The sequence below is a fragment of the Argiope bruennichi genome, chromosome 6 (genome assembly GCF_947563725.1).
Source record: "Argiope bruennichi chromosome 6, qqArgBrue1.1, whole genome shotgun sequence".
In the NCBI taxonomy this organism is placed as follows: Eukaryota; Metazoa; Arthropoda; class Arachnida; order Araneae; family Araneidae; genus Argiope; species Argiope bruennichi.
The window spans coordinates 72,422,391-72,444,558 of record NC_079156.1 but is presented as its reverse complement, the minus strand read 5'-3'; the positions used below and the strand labels follow the sequence as shown (position 1 = coordinate 72,444,558).

Sequence of the window (22,168 nt, the reverse complement as noted above, 5' to 3'; positions counted from 1 at the left end):
GACATGGGATAATGATAATTCATGATAATGCGTGAAATCTAGAGACACCAGATAATTTTATTACTCGAAGATTTGGGATAATGAGAATTTATCATAACGCGCGGTATATAGAGACACTGGAAATGTTATTATCCATATACATGAGACGATGATGATGATTCTGGTGACTAAAGATATTTTTGTTCTGTGTATAGGAAATAGAGCGGGGGAGGGCTTCTGAATCAAACCAATACCCATCAGACACATAATCCGAATCGCAAAAGTTGCAAATCAGTTGCATCCCGATCACAAAGTCACCAAATACTCCTTTACACAAGTCAGCAATGTTAAATAATATGCATTTATCACCGAAAAAAATGGAAAAATTTAAGTTTCAATACGGTTAAATTTAAATTTGATTTGAAATTTTTATATATTTAAATTATATATATATATATATATATATATATATATATATATATATATATCTTGATGCTATCAATACTTAAATTCCTGAAATGACCGTTCAATGAAATTATGGCTGAAGTCTGAAATACATCCCTGCTCCCAATTTTTGTTGAGTGTGATTAGTTGAAAGTTCAAGACATCCTTATTTTGTCAAAATTGCTCAACCAAATGACAGATGTGTTTGGAGGATAAGGAGGTTTTCTTAGAACTTTCAACTGATGCATTTTTTTGATTTTAGGAATAAGGGGCTGATTACCATGTAGGACCTTAGCCTGAACCTCTTACACTATAACATCTTTTAACGTTCACATTTATTACGTAAGAGTCTTTTAGCTCATATTTAAATGCCTCCAACGGTCACTCGAATTCTTGAGTGGCAGTATTTCCATTCAACATCTATGAAATCCATTCATTTTATTTCTCTGACAATAACCATTTAAAAAAATTGAAATAGAAAAGGGCAAATACCAAAAAAAAAAACACTCGACAAATAAAAAAAATAACCTCCTCTTTACTAATAAGGATAATAAGGAGGGAAGAAATGAATAATGCTTATTAAACATACAGCGAAAAGCCATTTTCGCCAAAAGCATAACATTTTTCTGAATCTAGACTTCCGAAAGATGTTATTCTGAATATGGTATTCTATATCAGCATATAGAAGAATTATTGTATAATTACAAGAAATGAGTAGGGCTGTTACACATTTTTTTTAAATTGCAGGAGAACAAACAAAATCTAGAAACATATTCACAATTTTAGGAAAAAAAACAGATGATGTGATTGACCATTTCTCTATAACCACTGATAAATCACTAGGAATTTATTTTTTCATTTCATTTTTCGAAATTTTAAAAAGGCAGCCCAATTGAAAAACCCAATCCAACTCAAATTTTATTTTTTAAAAAATTAGATATCTTCTGCATATAACCGGAGTTAATAAAGCAAATATAAGTAACAGAAAAAAATGAAACATTCAATTAAATGAAGTAGTGATTGTTTTATTTCGTGAAATTGAAATTGAAATGTGAGAATTAGAAAGAATAATTTTGGACGGAACTATTGAAAAAGGGAGGAAATGACATTCTAGACCTAATTCTGTAAAGCTGCTTTGATGATTAATTATATATTTGAGACAAGTGTCAATTTTCTCGCATTTTAAATTAAGAGTGTCGACACTATTAGCAATATTTGATAATTAATATTTTATACTTAAAACGGTCATTATTTCATAGCTTCATAACAAGCATCTTGATATACGTCAATAATATTGTGGTATGATATTATAAACATTTCAAATACATCTTGAAAATATTGTGAGATATTTGTGTTTTACGGGAAAAAGAATGAATCAGACATAACAGTTTCTAGCATACAGCAAGCAACATTCTGCTACAGAAATTTTTATTAAAAAGGAAAACAATAACAATTCATAAATAAGATTCTATCATATAAATGTAAAAAATATTCTACTAAGAGATGCTTATAATATTATTTACTATACTCATATGCTCGGCTTCATATTATTCAGTCTTCTATTCTACACATTTTATACGAGACATTTAAAGCAGCACATCTTTAATGTCCGAAAATTTCACAGTATCATGGATATGTTAGTTACATTGAAAGTTATATCTAAATAATTTAATTGAAATTTAATATAACCACTGTCCTTGGCGAACTATCTAATTACCAAAGGCAATAAATTGATAAATTTGAGTTTACCCACTTTTAATAACCGGTGTTAATAAGGCATAGCAAATATAGATAGTAAATAAAAGAATAAACACTCAAACAAAACAATTAGACTCAGCAGTTCTGTTTTATTCTGTTTATTTATACATTCTGTTTTATTTCGTGCCATTAGAAATTGAAATGCGGGAATTAGAAAGAATAATTTCAAACGGAATTTTTGAAAATGATAAACAAATGACATTCTGGACTTGATTATGTAAAACTGATTTGATGACTAATTAAATATTTGAGACAAGCATCAATTTTATCACGTTTTAAATTAAAGGTATCAACATTTTATATTTTAAATGGTCACTACTTCATTGCTCCACAAGTACCACGAGATACATCAATAATATTGAGGTGTGATATTACAAACATTTAACATGTTTCGGTAAAATATTCTACAAGATATCTGTGCATCAGAGAAAAAAGAATGAATCAAAGACATAACATTTTCCATCAAACAGCAAGCAACATTCTGCTGTAGAAAATTTTAAGTAATTAAAAAGTAAAACAGTATCAAAAGTATAAAAAAAGAATTCTATAATATAAATGTAAAAAAAGATTACACAAAGAGATGATTATATTACTTACGATATTCATATGCTTCACTTCAAATTACACAATCCTCATATTTTGCACTGAAATGTTCTAAAGTTCTGCTAACATTCTATTTTTAGACATAGCAGCAGGTGCGAGAAAAACTTCTTGCATTTGGGTGAAAACGATTATCCTGATATGGAAGACTATTTAATATCTTCTGAACGCATTCTTGACCTACATCTCGAAACGCAGCAAGGCTCAGAAGAATGCAGCTATACAGATGTCAGATATAAATTATTTTCCATGTTATATTGAGGGCTTAAGAACAAGTTTATTGGAGGAAGTTTGGCCCAAATTTAGAATCTCATTTAGAATCTATGTATTTCACATTTAACTTTTTCTTGCTTGCTTCATAGAAAATTTTCAGTAAATTTTCTGTAAAAGGAAATGTTCTAAGATGTATCTATGTACATTTCTTGATTTTAAAATGCATAAAAATTGTTATTTATTTTCAGATTTTTAAAAAAAAAATTATATGTCATCTATGAAGAGATTCGAAATATGATATTTTTATATATGATATTTTATGATCAGTGTTCTTTCAATTTGTAAAGTTATATATGATATATATGATATCATATATAAATGGTATTTAGTTATGTATGATATTTTTTGTTCAATGTTCTTTCAATTTGTAAAATTTTGAAAAATTATAGAGCAAAAACGATTATTGAAATGACAATGCGATTATTTTTTAATTAATTGAAAATTTTAATCAAAATATCAAAGAAAAAATTGCTCCAAGTTCTAGATTGATATTTTCCGCAACATATTTGTGATAAGTTTGGGAGTTTTAAATCTAAAGGTGGGTTTACACGAGGCTAACAGTTGCGCGCAATTGTTGTCTCTCTGCTGTTGTCCCTGTATTGTCCCCGTGTGAACAGTTGAGACAACGTCGATGGGACAATGGCAAATGGTTGTCCCGTCGGGACAACTATTAGCCATTGTCCCGTTGCAGTCACGTGATTTTCCTGAAGTAGGCGTGACCTTCTATTGCGCGCAATAGTTGGCTTCGTGTGAACCCACCTTAACGCAGTGTACACAGAGCCTCAGTACACGTTCTTCTTTGTTGTTTGCATAGATACGAAAAAAAAATTATTATATAATCATATGAAAATTCAACTTAGAATTTACATATGATTACATACTCCATAATTTAGATTTCCCTCAGCCAGATAGTTTTCTTTAAGTTACATTAATATCCTGTTTCAAAACAACGCTAGGACTATTTAGGGACGAACCTCGTAATTTTGAACCGCGATCAGATAATGAGGACGACACCTGAACTGAAACTCCCTCTCTAAACTTCCATACCAACCAGCGGAAGGACGTTTGTCCCCGACGGATTTAACGTGTCCCAGACCAGCTTACACGATGGTTCTTCGGTGGAATCGGGTCTCGTACCTGAAAACCTCCGACTCCAAAGCCAAAAGCTTACTACCCGGCAACCGGGCACTTTTGATCAGTAAAAAGAATTCTTCAAACTTCACACGCGGCTGTTTTTGTCATGTTATGAAGCATATAACATGTCATATCATGTAACTATAAGCAAAAAAAAAACGTGAAGATAACACACAGATATGTAGATAGGTTATTATTATTGGTAACTTTAAAGCCTTCGGTTCTGAAAAGTTAAGGAAAGTTGTCTAAAATTGTTTCTAGTCTAGCCTAATTCCTCCCAAGATCTGCATGATTTCTAGACTGATCTTTTTACTTTGAACAATAATCGGATGATAATCACAAAACCTGAGTCCTTTCTGTGATTTTGTATTACACTTGTGAGAAGCGTTTCATCCTCGATTTCATATTTAATATGCAAGAAAACCACATACAAAACCCATCTTTGAAGGATTCGGTGGTTTTCAGACCTGAAACCCTTTAATGCTCAAACTTTACCACCATGCTACAAATGCCTTCGTAAAAACGATTAATTTTCTGTTCTCTTTTCCAATTTCACTTTGATAACTGGAAGATTTAAAATTTTAGTTCATTTTTGGAAATATAAAATATTTTCTTTAAAATTATTTATGACTGTCAAAAGCTTTGGAGAGTTCTCAGTATAACAGCGTAAACTTCTGTGGTTCAAATCGGCCTGTTAGGCCTTATAATATTTTTTAATCCCTATGCCGTCTGAACCATTACCTTCTACAATTTTTGGAAGAAGAGAACAGGGAATGAATTCATTTTGTCTCTGAAGCAGCGTTCACACGAGGCCAACTATGGTGCATAATAGAAGGCCATTCCTATCTCAGGGAAATCACGTGACCCTAATGGGACACGTGAATTGCTGTCACGTGATCTTCCTAAAGTAGGCGTGACCTTCAATTGCGCGCAATAGTTGGGCTCTTGTGAACACTATATATCTCTCTGCATTAACTGGATTCGCTTTTATATGATTAGTTTCTTCTTTGTAAGGAATTCCTAATCTCATTTGCAGTTTGTACTTTCTGATCAAACTCGCGTTTCTTAGTTTCGCGATGAAGGTTAGAATATTTTTAGTTTCAGGAGCCATTTAAGAGCATTGGAATTTAGAAATTGTACTTCAGTTTATATAACTGAAGATAATAATAAGGTAAGGATTTTTTTTCTTTTGAAAACTATCTGATGCTTTTTATTGCCAGAAATATTTTAATTCTTGTTAATTAAAATATTTGTTAGCAATTGAATTTTTATAAGGAACTAAATGAATATGCTTTTTTATATCTAAAACCCTTATTTATCCGAGTTAGTTGGGCGAATGAGAAAATGTATGAGGCGAATGTAATTTCTAAGCATTAAAACATTTTATTTGTTCTTATGAAATATGCCAATTTGGTATTAACCGGAAATGGTGCCAAATTTTAAAAATCGCCTTATTTTTAAATTTAAGTGAAAATTATTGGTCGAGTATCGCAGGAAGATTATGATAAAAAGTAGACAACTTGGCTAATTATAGATAAAATTTCGGAAATTTATATACGGCATCCAAAATAGATTAGTCCGAATTTGTGCCATCGTATTTAATAGAATATGAAATAGATTTCTATTAATAAGACAGCTGACTTTTTTAAATATCTAAAGCTACCCGTCTTATGAATTTTCTTTCGTGTATTATACAATAAAAGGCAATTTATGTTTAGCTTTATAATATGAAGCCACTTAAGTATGTATTTTAAAACTGTCGATAAATGATTATATTTAATATTTAATTTTTAATAAATGACAATTAGTATTTTTAATATCAAAACTTTAAAATATTTAAGATAAATCTTTAAATCTATTTTTTGAAAATATCAAAGGTTTTGAAACTAAACAATTGTATAATGTTCATCTCCGAATTCGGAAATCCACCGCTCGCTTTTGTGCATGTGCTGGCAGTTATTACTAAGAAAGGGTGTAAAAAACATGGAAGGAAGATATACTCAAATTTAGCAATAGTGAAGTGAGGTTATTCGCGGAATTGGGAGTAATAACTGATCATCTTTCTGCGTACCACCTGTTAACAGTCAAAAATTTCTATTCTTAGAATCCAGAAAAGCAGTACAATTGCTTCTTTTTCTGTACACATGTTGCATTACTGGCATGTAGGGATTGCAATACCGGGATATCGAATACCGGTATTTTGAGCCATTTTACAATTTCGTAATACCGGTATTCGCAAGTTTAAATACCGGTTTTTAGGTATTTACTAGAAATTTTTTAAATTGTCTCCACTATATGTTCAGGGATCGCCAACATAGCAAAATAGTATACGTTTTTGCTTTTATGTCTCCCCAACTGGCGAAATTAATTAGCTAATGAATGGCTTAATTAATTAAATCTAAATGAGCGAAACATGGACTATTCCTGAAAGAAGATATTGTATCTATAACGACTAATGCAGCAACAGTTATGAAAAAATTTGGAAAGTTGATTGGTGCAAATCAGCAATTGTGCTATGCTCATGGATTTCAATTAGGAGTAATAGATGTATTATACCAAAAAAATAAAGAACAGAAGAATCCAAATATTGTGCATATAGAAACTTCGGATTCTGACATTGAAGAGAGTAAGAGTGAGAGTGATATTGACAATGAAGATAATGACAATGTAATTGTTGAAGAAGATATTGCTAATGAGGAGGAAATATTACCCCATCAAGAATTGCTTCCTATAATTTATAAAGTTTGAAAAATTGTTAAGATATTTAAACTTTCCCCTACAAAAAAATTCATATTAAAAACTATATACTAACTGAAAATAAAACAGAATATATGTTAATAATAGATTCTAAGACATGGCGGAACACTTTACTCCTAGTGATGGAACGGTTTTTGAAATTTAGAAATCCAATCCAAAAAGCAATAATCGACTTAAACCTTCAAATTAATTTTTTCAGACAGTGAATTAGTCTTAATATCCAGAACTATATCAGCTCTACTTCCAATAAAACTGACTATAGAGGCATTATGTCGGAGAGATTTTCATTTATTAACAGCTAATGCAACAATAAATTTCATATTGCAATCATGAAAACAGCACAAATCACTATCTGAAGAACGTAGACGTAGATGCCAAAAGAGCCTTTTCGACAGCTGGTAATTTTTACACAAAATTACTTTTCAGCTTTAATGACAGTACAATTGATGCATTATGTTCTTAAGATCACATTTCAAAAATTTGTATTAGTACCACAGACTGAATAGTGATATTTACACATTTTTGTGATTTTAAATAAATAAGTTGTTCCTTTACTTTTTTGTGATATTACACTCTTATAAAACTGGCAAATAAAACAAAGAAATATCTTGTTTTCTTTCTTTTTCTAAAATTTCTAATACCGGTATTAAAACCGGTATCCCGGTATTAAGATCTAAAAAATACCGAATACCGGTATTGAAATTTTGGTCCGGTATTGCAATCCCTACTGGCATGGCAACAGTTTAAATGTTATTTAATGTTGGTTGTAGAGAACAGAGCCCATAAAATAAAAATTTGTTATCTAATTTTCACGCCTCTACCCACTCATGAGTTATTGATGAAAGAATTAACCTTTCACATACAAAGAAATTTAGGTTCGTCTTTATTTAAAATGTCAATACATTTAGTGTTTGTTCTGCCCGTTTATATTCTTTGGTATTTGTTGAATCTTGTTAACTAATTAAAAAATTAATGACTGATCAAATAGAATAAGCTAATGAAGTTTCCTCTGCAAAGATTAACATAAATTTCTCTTTTCAGATCTATAGACTTATAGAAGGAATTCAACGTAAGATGGAACGATAAGTCAATCGCTTCCTTCCTGCATTCAAGTCATGATGCAGACATATTGATGAAGCATCTGAATTACAGAGATGCATTTCAACATCGAATACAAATTACCTGTGAAGCATCTAGTGCCTTCATAATGTATTATTGCTTCGAACAGTGCAGAACATTTCTTCAGTTTAAATCACTTTCACCTATGCAAGTAAGACCACATGATTCTGTAATCTTAATGGATCCAGTTCCAGAATTATAATAGTCGGATAATGTAGTAAATAAATCAGTAGTGGTAATATACGAATCAATCAATTCTAACAAATTCCAAAAATTAACTATAAAAAAAATCGGTAAATTATTAGTTGAATGGATGTCTATGTATAGGAAATGATTCCTTAGCAACAGGAAAAAGCCCTCCATTTCCCACATCCATGTGCAATTAAAAGAATTAGGTTAATTTTCGAAAATGCTGATCAATTAATTAATAGCAGATTAATAATTGGATACCTTCAGGGCTAATTCTGATATCCCTTAATTTTTGAAATTCACAACTTAATATCGGAGAAGGGGGCACACCCTAGTCAAAATGAATCTAAATTCGTCGTGTTCGGAGGTTTATCATCCAAATATCTTCAATTCAGATTTCCTTCTTTTAAAATTATTTTTCACAATAACATGCACATTAAATGCATATTCCTTTTTATGATGTCCGAGCTGATGCATATATTTTAATGTGACTTAATATGTGTCAATATAAAGAAAAATGCCCTTAAAATTCCCCAGACCGCTATTGCTTTTGGACTTTTTAGAGATCTTTGGTTTCATGGAGGTAGTATAGTGCAGCTATAACACCTGGGATTACAAACAACATAAAGAAAAAAATGAATAACGCAAACGAATAGAAAGGCGAACAGCGAAGGCCACTAAATTAAATTTTCCATTTTGATTTGATGGAGTTAAAGTATCTAAAAACGGCAATCAATCATTAAGGAAAGATGTTTCGAATCATTTTGAAAGTATAATTCAAGCACGATTATATGAATTATCCTATTCAATTTCGAATAGTAATTTTAGACCTTCAATTATCCTGAATTGAATTGCAGCACATTCATTTCTATAAAATGCCAGCATTTCCGTCGCATTTCAGCGATGCATGAATGCAATATTCGGCTGGAATAATAGTTTCAACAATTTTGAAACCTTTTATGATTCTCCAAGTCTCCAAGGCTTCAAAATTATTTTGGACAGGTAAAATTGTTAGTTTTTGGTTCATAAAATGAAATCTGTTTTAGTATCGGACTTGGTATAATTTAAGAAAACTATACAAATTTTACTAATTAAAGTATAGAGAAGTCTGATTTTCGCATGTGTTTCAAGCATCCCTTAATACCTTTTTCAAGGAATCTGTCGATACTAAATTATTTTTTGAAGCTATCAAATTTATTATAGTCATTGTCATAAGTTACAAACGCTACAATTTGTGCATGATAGTTTTTCTCGTGTATTAACGCACAAGCTGAAATTTTGCTTCCTAGAAGATTTAGATAATACTTTGGATTTAAAATCGGTATCAATAAACATGCACGAATTTATTGCATTAAATAGAATCCATATTTATTTGGCTTTACATTAGCTTGATTTTTAGAATAATTTTGCGCTTATCTTTGTCTTAACTGTCGGGAAAAAAATCTTTGGACGGGAAAGGGGAAGGAACCTATTTGCTTGGATTTCATCATGAAGTGGCAATTTGTGAAAATTAAAATATACACGTCGTGGTCAAAGTATGGAAACTTTTTCGATGTTTCGGACTTGAAGATAATAAATAATACAAAGTATAGCATTTTTTTTTCGCTTTCCTCATCATATTTGTCCAACTCGACATGCATACAGCTACAAAAATATTCAAAATTAGAAATCATTAACTATTAATCGAAATGGTCAAAAACTCAGTGAAATCTTTCGCAATCGCATGTCTAGAGAAACCTTAATTGTGGCTTGTAATGTGCGAATTGAAAAATGATTACGCAATATATAAAATATGCGTCTTGGTTGTGAACATGTCAAATGTCGTGTTGGTCATGGCAGTAGTTAATGTGTAGGAGCCTGGGAACTGCGGGTCATGGTAGAGGGTGATGTAATGTATGGAAGCGAGTGAGCTGCGGGTCATGGTAGCGGGTAATGTATGGAAGCGAGTGAGCTGCGGGTCATGGTAGCGGGTAATGTATGGAAGCGAGTGAGCTGCGGGTCATGGTAGCGGGTAATGTGTGGAAGCGAGTGAGCTGCGGGTCATGGTAGCGGGTAATGTGTGGAAGCGAGTGAGGTGCGGGTCATGGTAGCGGGTAATGTGTGGAAGCGAGTGAGGTGCGGGTCATGGTAGCGGCTGATGTGTGGAAGCGAGTGAGGTGCGGGTCATGGTAGCGGCTGATGTGTGGAAGCGAGTGAGGTGCGGGTCATGGTAGCGGCTGATGTGTGGAAGCGAGTAAGGTGCGGGTCATGGTAGCGGCTGATGTGTGGAAGCGAGTGAGGTGCGGGTCTTGGTAGCGGCTGATGTGTGGAAGCGAGTGAGCTGCGGGTCTTGGTAGCGGCTGATGTGTGGAAGCGAGTGAGCTGCGGGTCATGACATGCTGCTGCGAGAACTATAGACAATAGAAAAGATTGTTTCTCTGATCAAGATAAATGTTCTTTTGAGTGCTCTAATTAGAGTGAAATATAATCTATCGTCAGTGTGGGTAATGCGTTGGAGTGAAATGAGTTGGTCGTCTGTGCAAGGAATGCGTGGAGGGAAACGTTTCGGTCGTTTGTACGGGTAAAGCATAGAATGAAATGAATCTGTCGTCGGTGTGGGTAATGAGTGGAGTGAAAGGTGCCGGTCGTCGGTGTGGGTAATGAGTGGAGTGAAAGGTGCCGGTCGTCGGTGTGGGTAATGAGTGGAGTGAAAGGTGCCGGTCGTCGGTGTGGGTAATGAGTGGAGTGAAAGGTGCCGGTCGTCGGTGTGGGTAATGAGTGGAGTGAAAGGTGCCGGTCGTCGGTGTGGGTAATGAGTGGAGTGAAAGGTGCCGGTCGTCGGCGTGGGTAATGAGTGGAAGTGAAAGGTGCCGGTCGTCGGCGTGGGTAATGAGTGGAAGTGAAAGGTGCCGGTCGTCGGCGTGGGTAATGAGTGGAGTGAAAGGTGCCGGTCGTCGGCGTGGGTAATGAGTGGAGTGAAAGGTGCCGGTCGTCGGCGTGGGTAATGAGTGGAGTGAAAGGTGCCGGTCGTCGGCGTGGGTAATGAGTGGAGTGAAAGGTGCCGGTCGTCGGCGTGGGTAATGAGTGGAGTGAAAGGTGCCGGTCGTCGGCGTGGGTAATGAGTGGAGTGAAAGGTGCCGGTCGTCGGCGTGGGTAATGAGTGGAGTGAAAGGTGCCGGTCGTCGGCGTGGGTAATGAGTGGAGTGAAAGGTGCCGGTCGTCGGCGTGGGTAATGAGTGGAGTGAAAGGTGCCGGTCGTCGGCGTGGGTAATGAGTGGAGTGAAATTGTGTGTGCCGTCGGAGTGGGTAATGAGTGGAGTGAAATTGTGTGTGCCGTCGGAGTGGTTGGTGTGTGGTGTGAAATTGTGTGTGCCGTCGGAGTGGTTGGTGTGTGGTGTGAAATTGTGTATGATACTACGTAATTTAGCGATTGTGTTGTGTATGATGGAAGTAGATGTGTGACTTGTGCATGTATCAAAGCAGTAATCGGCTTGGGCTTGGGGGAATAATTAGGCAGTGCAATTTTAAACACTCGTTCAGTTATTTGAAATACGGAGTGAAACATTGAGTCGTGGCAGTGAAATAGTGAAAAATGAAAATGATAGTTATAAGCTATAAATTGTGGCATATGGAATAAACTTCAACACTATTTGCACGTACTGCAATCACTGTTTAAATTTTAGATTGCGAAAGTTTATTCGAGAAGCATGTCTGCTGTATTTTGTTATATTGAATATTCCCAATTTTTCTCGATGAGAAGCTGTTTTATGCCCAGTGCTTTCGCTTTTTATATAGTACAATCGCAAGTATGAATGATTTCGATATTTTCTCTAATCTATATTCTTTCATGTTAAAAATGTTATTGAGTTTTTTTTTCTTTCGCAAAGACTAGAATTCTATATATGATAGTGGTATGGAAGCTAGAACATGTCTCGAAATCTTTTCTGAAATTGACCTCAAGTATCTTAAAAATGAGACATAAATTTCATCAGAATTCCTAACGGGTGTCTGTATCCCCTGTTCGTGAAACAATTAAGGTATCGAAAGTTTTCTATATTGAATTGTGCAGCAAACATGGTAGCAACTCTAAATTTATTCTATAGTTGGGACAGTAGTTTACTTTTATAAATATAATTGCAATGTTTTAAATTTACATACTGGCTTATATATGGGTCATTTATAATGTTGTGATAAGCACTACATTTTGCATTGCATATTTGGAAAAGAGTTACTTTCGGTGTTTTACACTCATCTTAGTCTTCTATTTTAGTCAATTTTTCCTGACCTACTCTGAAGGCCAGATATATATTAACAAATGAAGAAATTTCATATATTCATGGTGAAAATATGCATACGTCTTCCGAAATATTTTGACCTAGTAAACTTCAGTTTCCGCATCTCAACTACAATTACAGAAATTTTAACTAAAAATGAATGCTAACACCTTGGGGATTCAAAACATTAAAAAAAATTAATCCTTTATCTTAAAATGTCTTCCTGATTATACAATTTATGGCAGAGCAAACGTTGTAGAGTTTAAATGTTTACATTTACCAAATTCTTTTTTTTTCTTTTTTTCGGGTATTATGACCTGAGAAAGCCTTGACTAACATAACTGCTTAATTCCGTTCAGATAAAAAAAACTGAATTGGTCATTCAGCATTTAACGCTTCAAAATTAAATAGTGAATCTTCGACAAATCTTGAATTCTATCAAAAAGGCAGCCCTTTAACATCCAAATTCCATACCTATTCAAATATTTAAAAGAATCTAACAGTTTAGATAACTTTTTCTCAGTTTTCAGTATAGGTTTAAGCCATCAAGGAATTATTTGTGGTTAATCCAAGTTGCTATGAGAAAAGCGCCTTTCTGCGACATTTGATCATTTCGAATTTTACCAGATGTTTCGTAAAACCGAATTTTATATAAATTTTAAGTTGTCAAATTTACAGCTAATGGTTAACTTTAAATCGTAAGCGTTAAGTTCTCAACTGAATAGTTAGGAAATCAATGTATTATATAAATGAAACATAATTTGTTATATTTTGAGATTAAAACTCGAATTTAATTAAGTAACCACAAATGTAATGAAATGGATTTTACTGGGAAAAATAATTCAACACTGAAGATTCCTTGAAATAAATATTCAGTGATGCTCGAAATAGATGTAACATTTAGGCTTAATTAATTTAATTCGTAAAATTTCGGTAGTTTTCTTAAATTTTGACTAAATTCCGATGCAAAATTTTAAAGATCTCATTTTATGGGCCAAAAATCTGTTTTTAGATATTTCATTGTTTACCTTAATTGTTTGTATCACTAATTTGCTCCATAAATGGCCAAAATTCTTAGAACTCGCGCTATTCCTCCTAATATTGCACTCATCCATTAGCAGATAGTTGACAGAAAATTGGCATGTTATAGAAATAAACTATGCTGCGATACATTTCAACATGACTTGAAACTCGAACAATTCAAAATTGTCTTCAATAGGATGATTTTTTTTTCTGAATTTTTTGCTTGAATTATATTTTCAAAATGATTTGAAACATCTCCTTACGATACGCATTGCCATTTTCAATCTTTATTCCTCCAAATCAAAATGGGAAGAATTAGTTCAAGAGCGTTCCATTTTTCCGCTTTCTGTCCCTTCCCTTAAAGTTTGACGCAACGCGTCGTTTAAGAAGTTGAGTTTGACGCCACTCCAGACATCCTTCAATCATAAAATGGAATATGTAATTATTATGTATATGAATGAAAAATAATTTTTAAAAATGGAATCGTGTTAGTTGAACATACTCGAAAGATCAACTCCAACTGTAGTTGAAATTGAGAATCTTAGTTAAATCATACTACATGAAACTTCAGGCTTTACTAGTGTTCCCCTTGATAAATTAAATCAATTACCCCATCTGAACAAAACATCAAGCAGGGAGGAGAGAGAACGATGAGAAGAAAACGCACTTGTGAAAGTTCAGAAAACATAAATAACAGAAGAACCCCCCCCCCCAGTTGTTTAATGTTGAAATAATACGCCTATTAGTGTTTCTATAAAATGTTAGTTTCCTTTAATTGAACTAAACTGTAACTCAAAGGCAATATAAATCTTTAGCCCTAATTTTATTGAATGGAACTTTAAAATGTTTTAAAAACCTTTTCGAAATGAAATTCTGCCAATTTTATTTGAGATATTATGAATTATCAAATGCAAATACGATACGAATAAAATTAGTTTGTCAATATTAAAAATTAACCATGCATGACTTTTTGAATTGGCAATAAAATCTTAATCTATAGCTACCTTAACTTTTTAAATCCACCCAGTAATTTAGTAGATAATTTACCTCGCAGTCGAAAGATAATCTAATATTTTTCAATCATTTCTACTATTGGGACATCCATTTATTCAATAAATTGGCTAGTATTTAGAATACACAACTAAAAAGATAAAAAGAAATTTTTAATGAAATAAATTAGCATGTTTCGCGTCTTTAGTAATTAACGGGATTTAAGAATACTCAAATCATGTGGTCTTATTGTAATTTATTATGAACAAGGTGACCATGCAGAATTTCCGATCCATTGAGAGAAAAAAAACAATGTTACAGCATTATTTGATAAATATCAGTGTTTTGAAAACTATAATCTCCCAAGTATATACCATCAGTTTATAGTAAGTCAACCATCTAATTCCCCGACCCGCCACGAAGGCACACGGATTTAAGCCATAAAAGCTGAATGACCGAACCGCAGCAACAGCAACATTGGTGGGAACTGTGGTTTAGTCCTAAGGGCAGTCACCGGCCAAGGTACAACCCTCCTCGAAGGAAGTACCTCCCGTCATCGATGGGAGGAGTCGGATCCCCCACCTATTAGTGTGCCCTCCAGGGTGGCGGGATCCAACCACCATGCCGGAAGCATCTCATCCTCATTTCGAGGTGCTCCCCCCGGGGGTATCGGTTTATAGTAAAGATAACTTTATTATTGCACTTCAAAATTAATCTTGACTCGGCGTGTTTTCAGGAAATAACTTACTTGGAAAACTAGTTTCACAGTTTACTAATTTGCTTAGTATAGCTAAATAACGTCTCTTGCACCATAAACTCGAATTCGAAGGAGTAACTAACGCAAAGAAATTAATTTCCTGGTGGTAATATTGGAAGTATTCTTTGAACTTAACGGAATTCCATTAATCATTTGATACATTAATATGTTAAACTAATATCTCAAATTCTCAACCTTTAAGAGATTCGCTTGAAATGAAATATTTTGAAATGATATTATACAGTGAACAGAATGAGTGTGAAGTTCTGAACAAATTTGGTGATAAGAAATCGACAAGAGGATTCAAATCTGAAGGAAGAATTCGCGGAGTGAAACAAAGAGCAAGGTCAAATATTAATGGAAAACTCGGCATGGAATTCGGGTCGGTAATTTTATAAAAAATTCAAATCTAGAATCATATTAAACTCTGAAATTTTTCATAAACTAATAAAAGCAACTTTAGAAGTGTAGGTCGAATGCTTGACTCCTAAAAACAATGGAGATATTTTCATTCAACTGTTATTGTTGGCGAAATCGGTAAACGTTTCTCATTTCATCATTTTGAAGATTTGTTTAATTAATGCTCACTTCGTAACTGTTTTATAACGCACCATTCTTCTAGAATTTTACAATACTCGTGTAGAAATCTTTAGAAGATATCACAGAAGTTCGGTTTCAAGCAAGAATTCTAAAATGTTTATATAAACAGAAGAAAATATTTTTTAGACAAGTGTTCTCCGCTGCAATTTTCCTTATTTAAACCTTTTAAAGTATCAAGTTCAAGAATACAATTATCTTCATTCAAGTTGCTGGTCTCATGGTCTGCATGTACAGAATCAAGAATTCTTCGATGGCGCAATTTTCTTTCGATGCAACAACGTAAGTGTAACTTTCCAGTTCCTATTCCATCTTCCATTGGTATCGATTATCTTGGAAGAAGAGGAAATACTTTCATGTGGCTTGCATTTGAGTTCTTGTTGATTTACAACTAGGTAAGTTATTGAATTTTGATTTAAAAATTAATGAAAAACTGCAATTTAGAAAAGAACTTTTACCATTTATCATTTGACAATTTTGATAATTTTAAATTTTAATTCTATTAATCATAATTAGTACTATAAATGAAAAACTATTTTTATATGTAATACTTATCATACCGAAAGCCATCAAAAAGTTCGAAAGGAATCTTCTGCATATGAATAAATTATTTTAATCTGTATATTTTTAAAATTATTAGGTAATTGGAGTTACCAAAGTTGAAGTGGGAAATCAGTGTGCTTGGGAACTAAAAAGTTCCAAGTTCAAGACTCGATGAACCGCCATTTAAAGCCCCTCATTCCGAGACCTATGAACATTTTGAGACAGGCATATTTTTCCCACCTTCTCCTCTCTTGTGGCTTTTCTTTGTCTGTTCATATTACTGACAATCAGCGGAAAGCTCCTGATCAAAGTCCACGTGCGGGGATAGTCCTATGATGGGTCATATGTCAGACTTATGACCACATCTGTAAACATTATCCGTCGAGACCAACTACTCTACCACTGATGTGGTGCGAAAGTTTGGAGAGTCAGCTCCGGTATCTTCCTCGCCATTTGATTGAAGTTCGCAATTACGAGGTCCATCCCAAAGTAGCCCTAGTGTTTTAAAAACATAACGTTAATATAACTTAACCAAAGTCGATGAATTAGATAATTTTCATTGTTGAAAGTCAATCTTTATTATTTGCTTCATTCACACTAAAATTCCATTATATATTCAAATTAATCATTAGTTTATAAAAGTGCTGAGCATTATTATATCAATATTGTTCAATAAACGATTTTACTGGTTTCTCTGAATATAAATATTTTTTCAGATCTCACAAGAGGATATGGCATCGCTAGACGGAACTGCTTCTTTGGAATATGGACGAAACTACATCTTGTATCCTCATCAAGCACTCTTTTGAATTCAGGGCTTTTATAAGAAAATGGGCATCTCGCCTTCCTACAAGCTGAGAACTTATATAACATATGGAACATGAATAAACAAGAAATCTATTCATTGAGTGAGAATGAGATCTTTCTTACGGAAGGAAATTCTTTGATGGCACAATTAAGTCAACAAATATTTTAATAATGTATTACTATGATGTCCCACTGTTGTCGATTCTGGCTTTCTTAGCAAGTCATTACTTATTCTTGCATTATTGAAATTTAATTTCTCCTCAGATCATTTCATATGTTTAAAAACAATTTTGAAAAATTTTTAAATACATGCCAAGACCTTGAATGATTGAAATATTACAGAAGTACTTGCAATGGTTACCAGAAAGCGATTTTGTGTTTTATCTTATTATACCACATAACTGAAATATAAGCTGATTAAGCAATTTAGCTTTGTAAAGTATTATAAGTAATGAAGCATTGAATTAAGATTTTATGGAATTCTAAGGTTATTTTTTGCCTAGACTTGACTTTGATAATTTTCTCAGCGACAACGAAGTTTGGTTAAATTTCTTAATCATTATGGACAATTTAATTTGCTGAGCTTGCAGAAAGACTATTTTAGCTGGTCAGATTTAATTTTTATCAGATTTAAATATTGCATACGACTCGTATTTACAAAATAGCAATAGGAGTAGGAATTGCATTTATAGCCATGAATATTTAATTATTACGGCAAATAATATTTAACATTTGAAAGATGAAATTGCTTTCTTTGCTGTATCTGATCTCCCAAACTGTCAATTTAGGGTTACGCATTCAATCATTTCTATTGAAATCTTCAACGTTTGTTTCTAAATTTTATAACTAGAATAAGATTTATCTGAATTATAATTGAATAGCATTTTCAGAATGTCTTATTGATGCTATTAATTGCTCAGATATTTTTAATCAACAAATGGCATTGACGTATTTCTAAAATATTTTTAAAAATTATGTATTCTAAGGTTGATTTTTATTTTATTTGCATAAATTGAACAATCTTTTGGGTGTAAATTGATTTTATTCACTTACATTTTTAAGCACTTGTTCGTTCTTTCTTTTCTGTCGAATAAATATTTGAAAGTTTATAATTATGTATAACCTTAGAAATTTTCATACCTTAACTTTATGTATGATGCAATTTCTGAAGTTAAATAATTTTTATAACTGTTGAAAAGTAGCTTTTATTGTTTTCTGTATAACTTTAATTGTTAAAGAAACATTGCCAATGAAGCAAAGCGTTTTAAAAGACCTTAAAATTTGAAAGTTTTTTAATATCAGTTGAATTGAAGTAAGTTGTGCAATATAAGCAAAATATGCTTTCTTAATTTTATATTCTTTTGTATTCTAAATTTTTTGAATTCTTAGCAGAACGCAAAAATTACTACAAGGAAGTTAGAGCGATATTAAGAGGAGTATCTGATTATAATTTTGTGGAAAAGTTTTTATTGTGCATTTTCGATTCATTAAATAGTCTAAGCCTTTAAAAGTAAACTGACTCACACGAAGCTAAACTGTATGATGTTGAGTAATTAAATTTTATATTTAAAATCCTTTGTCAAATTTTACGAATGTTCAGTATTGTAAATATAACTATTCAGCTAATTTGCATCAAAGGTCTTAATACGCCATTAGCGTTGCTTGTATGAAACTTTCGATTGATATCTGGTTCATATGAACATGCATCCCAATGTTAATTTCGATTTTAGTAATATAGATTTTACTTAGATATTATGTGAAAGCTAGTATTATAACATTACTCAATAAATTCGCTCAAATAATTCGAAAATCTATTTAATATAATCTTTATGAATTGATTCATTTATGGTGATTATAAAACGCTCAAATGTTTCAGGAGGCTGGAGGGAGGGCGATATTCCATGGCTGGTGATAACTGAATCATCCTGTTAAAATTACTCTGATTATGAATGCAAATAGGTGACAATCTCTTGATGAAATGCTTTTAAACGTACTTCACTTATAAATTTTGAAACTTTAAGATATGCCAGAATGTTTTTATTAGTTCCATTTTAAGATTTAAATGTTATTTAAATTGATTTGATAGAGAGTCATGATTATAAGACCTTTATAAACTTAGTTAAATTTTTTTAAAGAATTTTTCTGTAAACTATATAATTACTCTAAAAAATACCCATTAATTGCATCCATTTATAGATTCTTCCAAATTGTGTGCTTAAACACTAAGTATTTAATATTTTAGATAAAATTTAAAGAATATCATTCAATTAAATTCATTTTAGATGGGCGAGATATGACAACGGTAAAGTAAATAATTAAATAAAGGAATTAATATTAGTTCCACGATAAAGGTATTCTGATTGGTTCGGCCGGCCAACCAATCGAGAATCCTTTGAATTTTAGAAAGCATTATTTGATCAACATGCCTGATCATCGTGTTGATCAATATGCTTGAGATTAGAATGCGATATAATCATGTAATTGGCTTTAAAATTTGACAAAGTTAATAAATTATCGCTGTTTTATATTCAGAATAATGTTGAATGGGTGCAATTGATAGCGTAATTTTTTTTCATTAATTCTCTTAAAGAACATCGGATTAAGAATATCATTCCTTCAAAAGTTATCTGTAAATATAATTATAAATTGTTTCAGTTTTCACTTATTCTAAGTAATAAAATTTTCTCAGAAGTCAAGAAAAATGCTTCTTAATAAGCTTAGGCGAAATTTCCATTATAGTAATTCGTCTAAACAGTACCCTGATTTGTTTTTAAAAGATCTTTTTATCTTTAGTTGGTTTAGTTTGATAATCCCTCCCTCCCCCTCTTCGTAAGAATTTTTATAAAATTGCTTCATGTTTGAGAATCTGAAATTTTGCATGAATTTTTCTTTGCTTTTTTTTTCTTTCTAGTTTTGAAACTTAGTAAATTTGTGTTCTTGATAATATGCGATTTGATATTAGTTTATATAATTAATTTTACATGCTACAGTATTTAGTTAGTTGTGAATTTTAAAATTTATCTCAACAATAATGAATTGTAAATTAAAAAATAAAATATGCAAAATAATTAAAAAAAGAACCTTTTTTATGTACATAAATGTTTTTAAATTATTAATAAATTTTATATAAAATAGCAGAAGCATGTTTTACTATTTTGACATTTGCGATCTTTAGTGCCGTGTTATTTGTATTACAAAAATAACCATTGATATTTGCATAATATATCTCGAGTTTATCTTGGTTATCGATATTTCTAGTTATGCAATTATTATTCCGGTACAATCTCTTGTGAATTTATTTTTATTAAGTCATCAATGTACTTGATTCAGGTGAAATACTTAGTTCTAAACACTTTGCTATTCCAGTCAACTCTTGAAATCAATAGCTTATTTGACAGTGTCTGCTGAATTTGTGTAATGAATATAAATTTATTTAATTTTTTTAAGAAGCTTTCTCAAGGACATGGTATTTTAATGTATCGCTTTTTTTTAATCAATTGTAACATTTAAATTCCTAATGCGATTTTTAAAGGTTTTTAGGATCAAATATTTAATGATTTTTAAATTTTTTTTTTATCATTATGTTTAGTTTTTGAAACTTTGTTTTTGAGATTAAACATCTTTAACTTTTAAAACTTGTGCACGTTTATAATGTCTATACATCATAACCGTTTAGTTAGTATGGTTTTTCTAATTTTTAAAATTAACTGTATACATATTTTAAATATGTGATGTTTTATTCTGCTCTTGTCATTTATTTTCATTTTTTGATTGGTTCATATATTTCACTTTGTAACTTAGTTCAGTTTTTTATTTTACTTTGTATGGATAATTTTAAAATGATATTCATGATTTTTAATGTCATAACAATATTGTAAAATCTCTTTAACAAAATTGTAAATAAAATATTCTTGCTTCATACTCTGGCTGTAATTTTTTTCTAAAAGTATGATTAATTAACGACAAATTGTATTTAAATTGTTTATTTAAAGTGCCTAAACAATTAATGATTGACCACAAATGCCTTAAACGCTAGACACAAACTGTATTACTTTAACATTTTAAGTACCAAGACTCTTCGATTGCCCTTTGTGTTTAGTTCAAAATTTCCGATTTCTCCTATATGCCTATGACCAATCTATGAAAGTTGAATTAAGACTGAGTATATGAAGGTACTTAGCTTTTTTTATCTAGAAATTTCTTAATAGCATAATATATAATTTGTTAAATAGATTTATACAGTTTAAACTGGCTCTGTCTGGGCAAGTCGATGGTTATGTCAGTCACCAGTGAGGGACATGAAAGGGGAAATATTGGACATAAAGAATTCTGGGAATGGAAGGAGTTGCGATTTAGCTTTTGCATTCCTTTTACATATTTAACTTTCCATTATATATAAAACTGACAAATGTAAATTTCGTGCAGGAAATTTCTTTTATAGGTTCCTTATTGTTACAGGAATATTGTATACAAACTTAAAGGATAATTTGTCACTTAAACTTTGCAAGAAATGAAGTAACCAATAACAAGGCAAAATTAACTTTGGATTGCTCTGATTCCATGTTTGTTGCACTTCTATTAATCTGTGCTGCTTTGCTTGATGGTAAGAAAAATGAACTGTGGGGGGGGGGAAATTCCGTATCATCAATCTAAATTTTTCCCAAGGACGGTTTCTAGCCTTAATGATGCTGATGTCTATTTAATTGAATTTCGTATTGGATATAGGTTCCCCTTGGCCTGGGAGGGTTCCAGTTAGAAAATTCAATTTCACTAAAGTACTTGGTGTATGTGGGCTTGGTGCTCATTAAGTCTGACGTCTTCCCGTCGGCATGAAGCAGAAGTTGAAAGAAGGGGTTGCCAGTTCAGGTATCGTTTTCTTCATCTGATTTGTGCTAAAACATTTTGGAGGTCCGACGAAAAAGAGCCCAAATGTTGCTTAGAAATG

The 22,168-nt window shown here is 32.1% G+C and overlaps 2 protein-coding genes across 5 annotated transcripts in view; both read right to left on the bottom strand.

Moving 5' to 3' along the window:
* LOC129972782 (sialin-like) overlaps window positions 1-22,168 on the bottom strand; it is a 72,717-nt gene that overhangs the window by 43,925 nt on the left and 6,624 nt on the right. Inside the window, exon 1 of one of the 4 annotated variants that reach the window (XM_056087042.1) lies at window positions 2,779-3,022. The exons of the other annotated variants lie outside the window; for them this stretch is intronic. The gene's annotated coding sequence lies outside the window, so the exon portion shown is untranslated. Of the gene's footprint in view, window positions 1-2,778; window positions 3,023-22,168 lie in introns of those variants that run through there. 4 annotated transcript variants of the gene reach the window in all.
* Window positions 10,458-22,168, bottom strand: part of LOC129971775 (putative inorganic phosphate cotransporter) — a 65,230-nt gene continuing 53,519 nt past the window's right edge. Inside the window, exons 12-13 of the mRNA XM_056085751.1 lie at window positions 10,812-11,728; window positions 10,458-10,643 (exon numbers count right to left, since the gene is read on the bottom strand). Coding sequence (XP_055941726.1) covers window positions 10,458-10,643; window positions 10,812-11,728 — 1,103 coding nt within the window. The remainder of the gene's footprint in view (window positions 10,644-10,811; window positions 11,729-22,168) is intronic.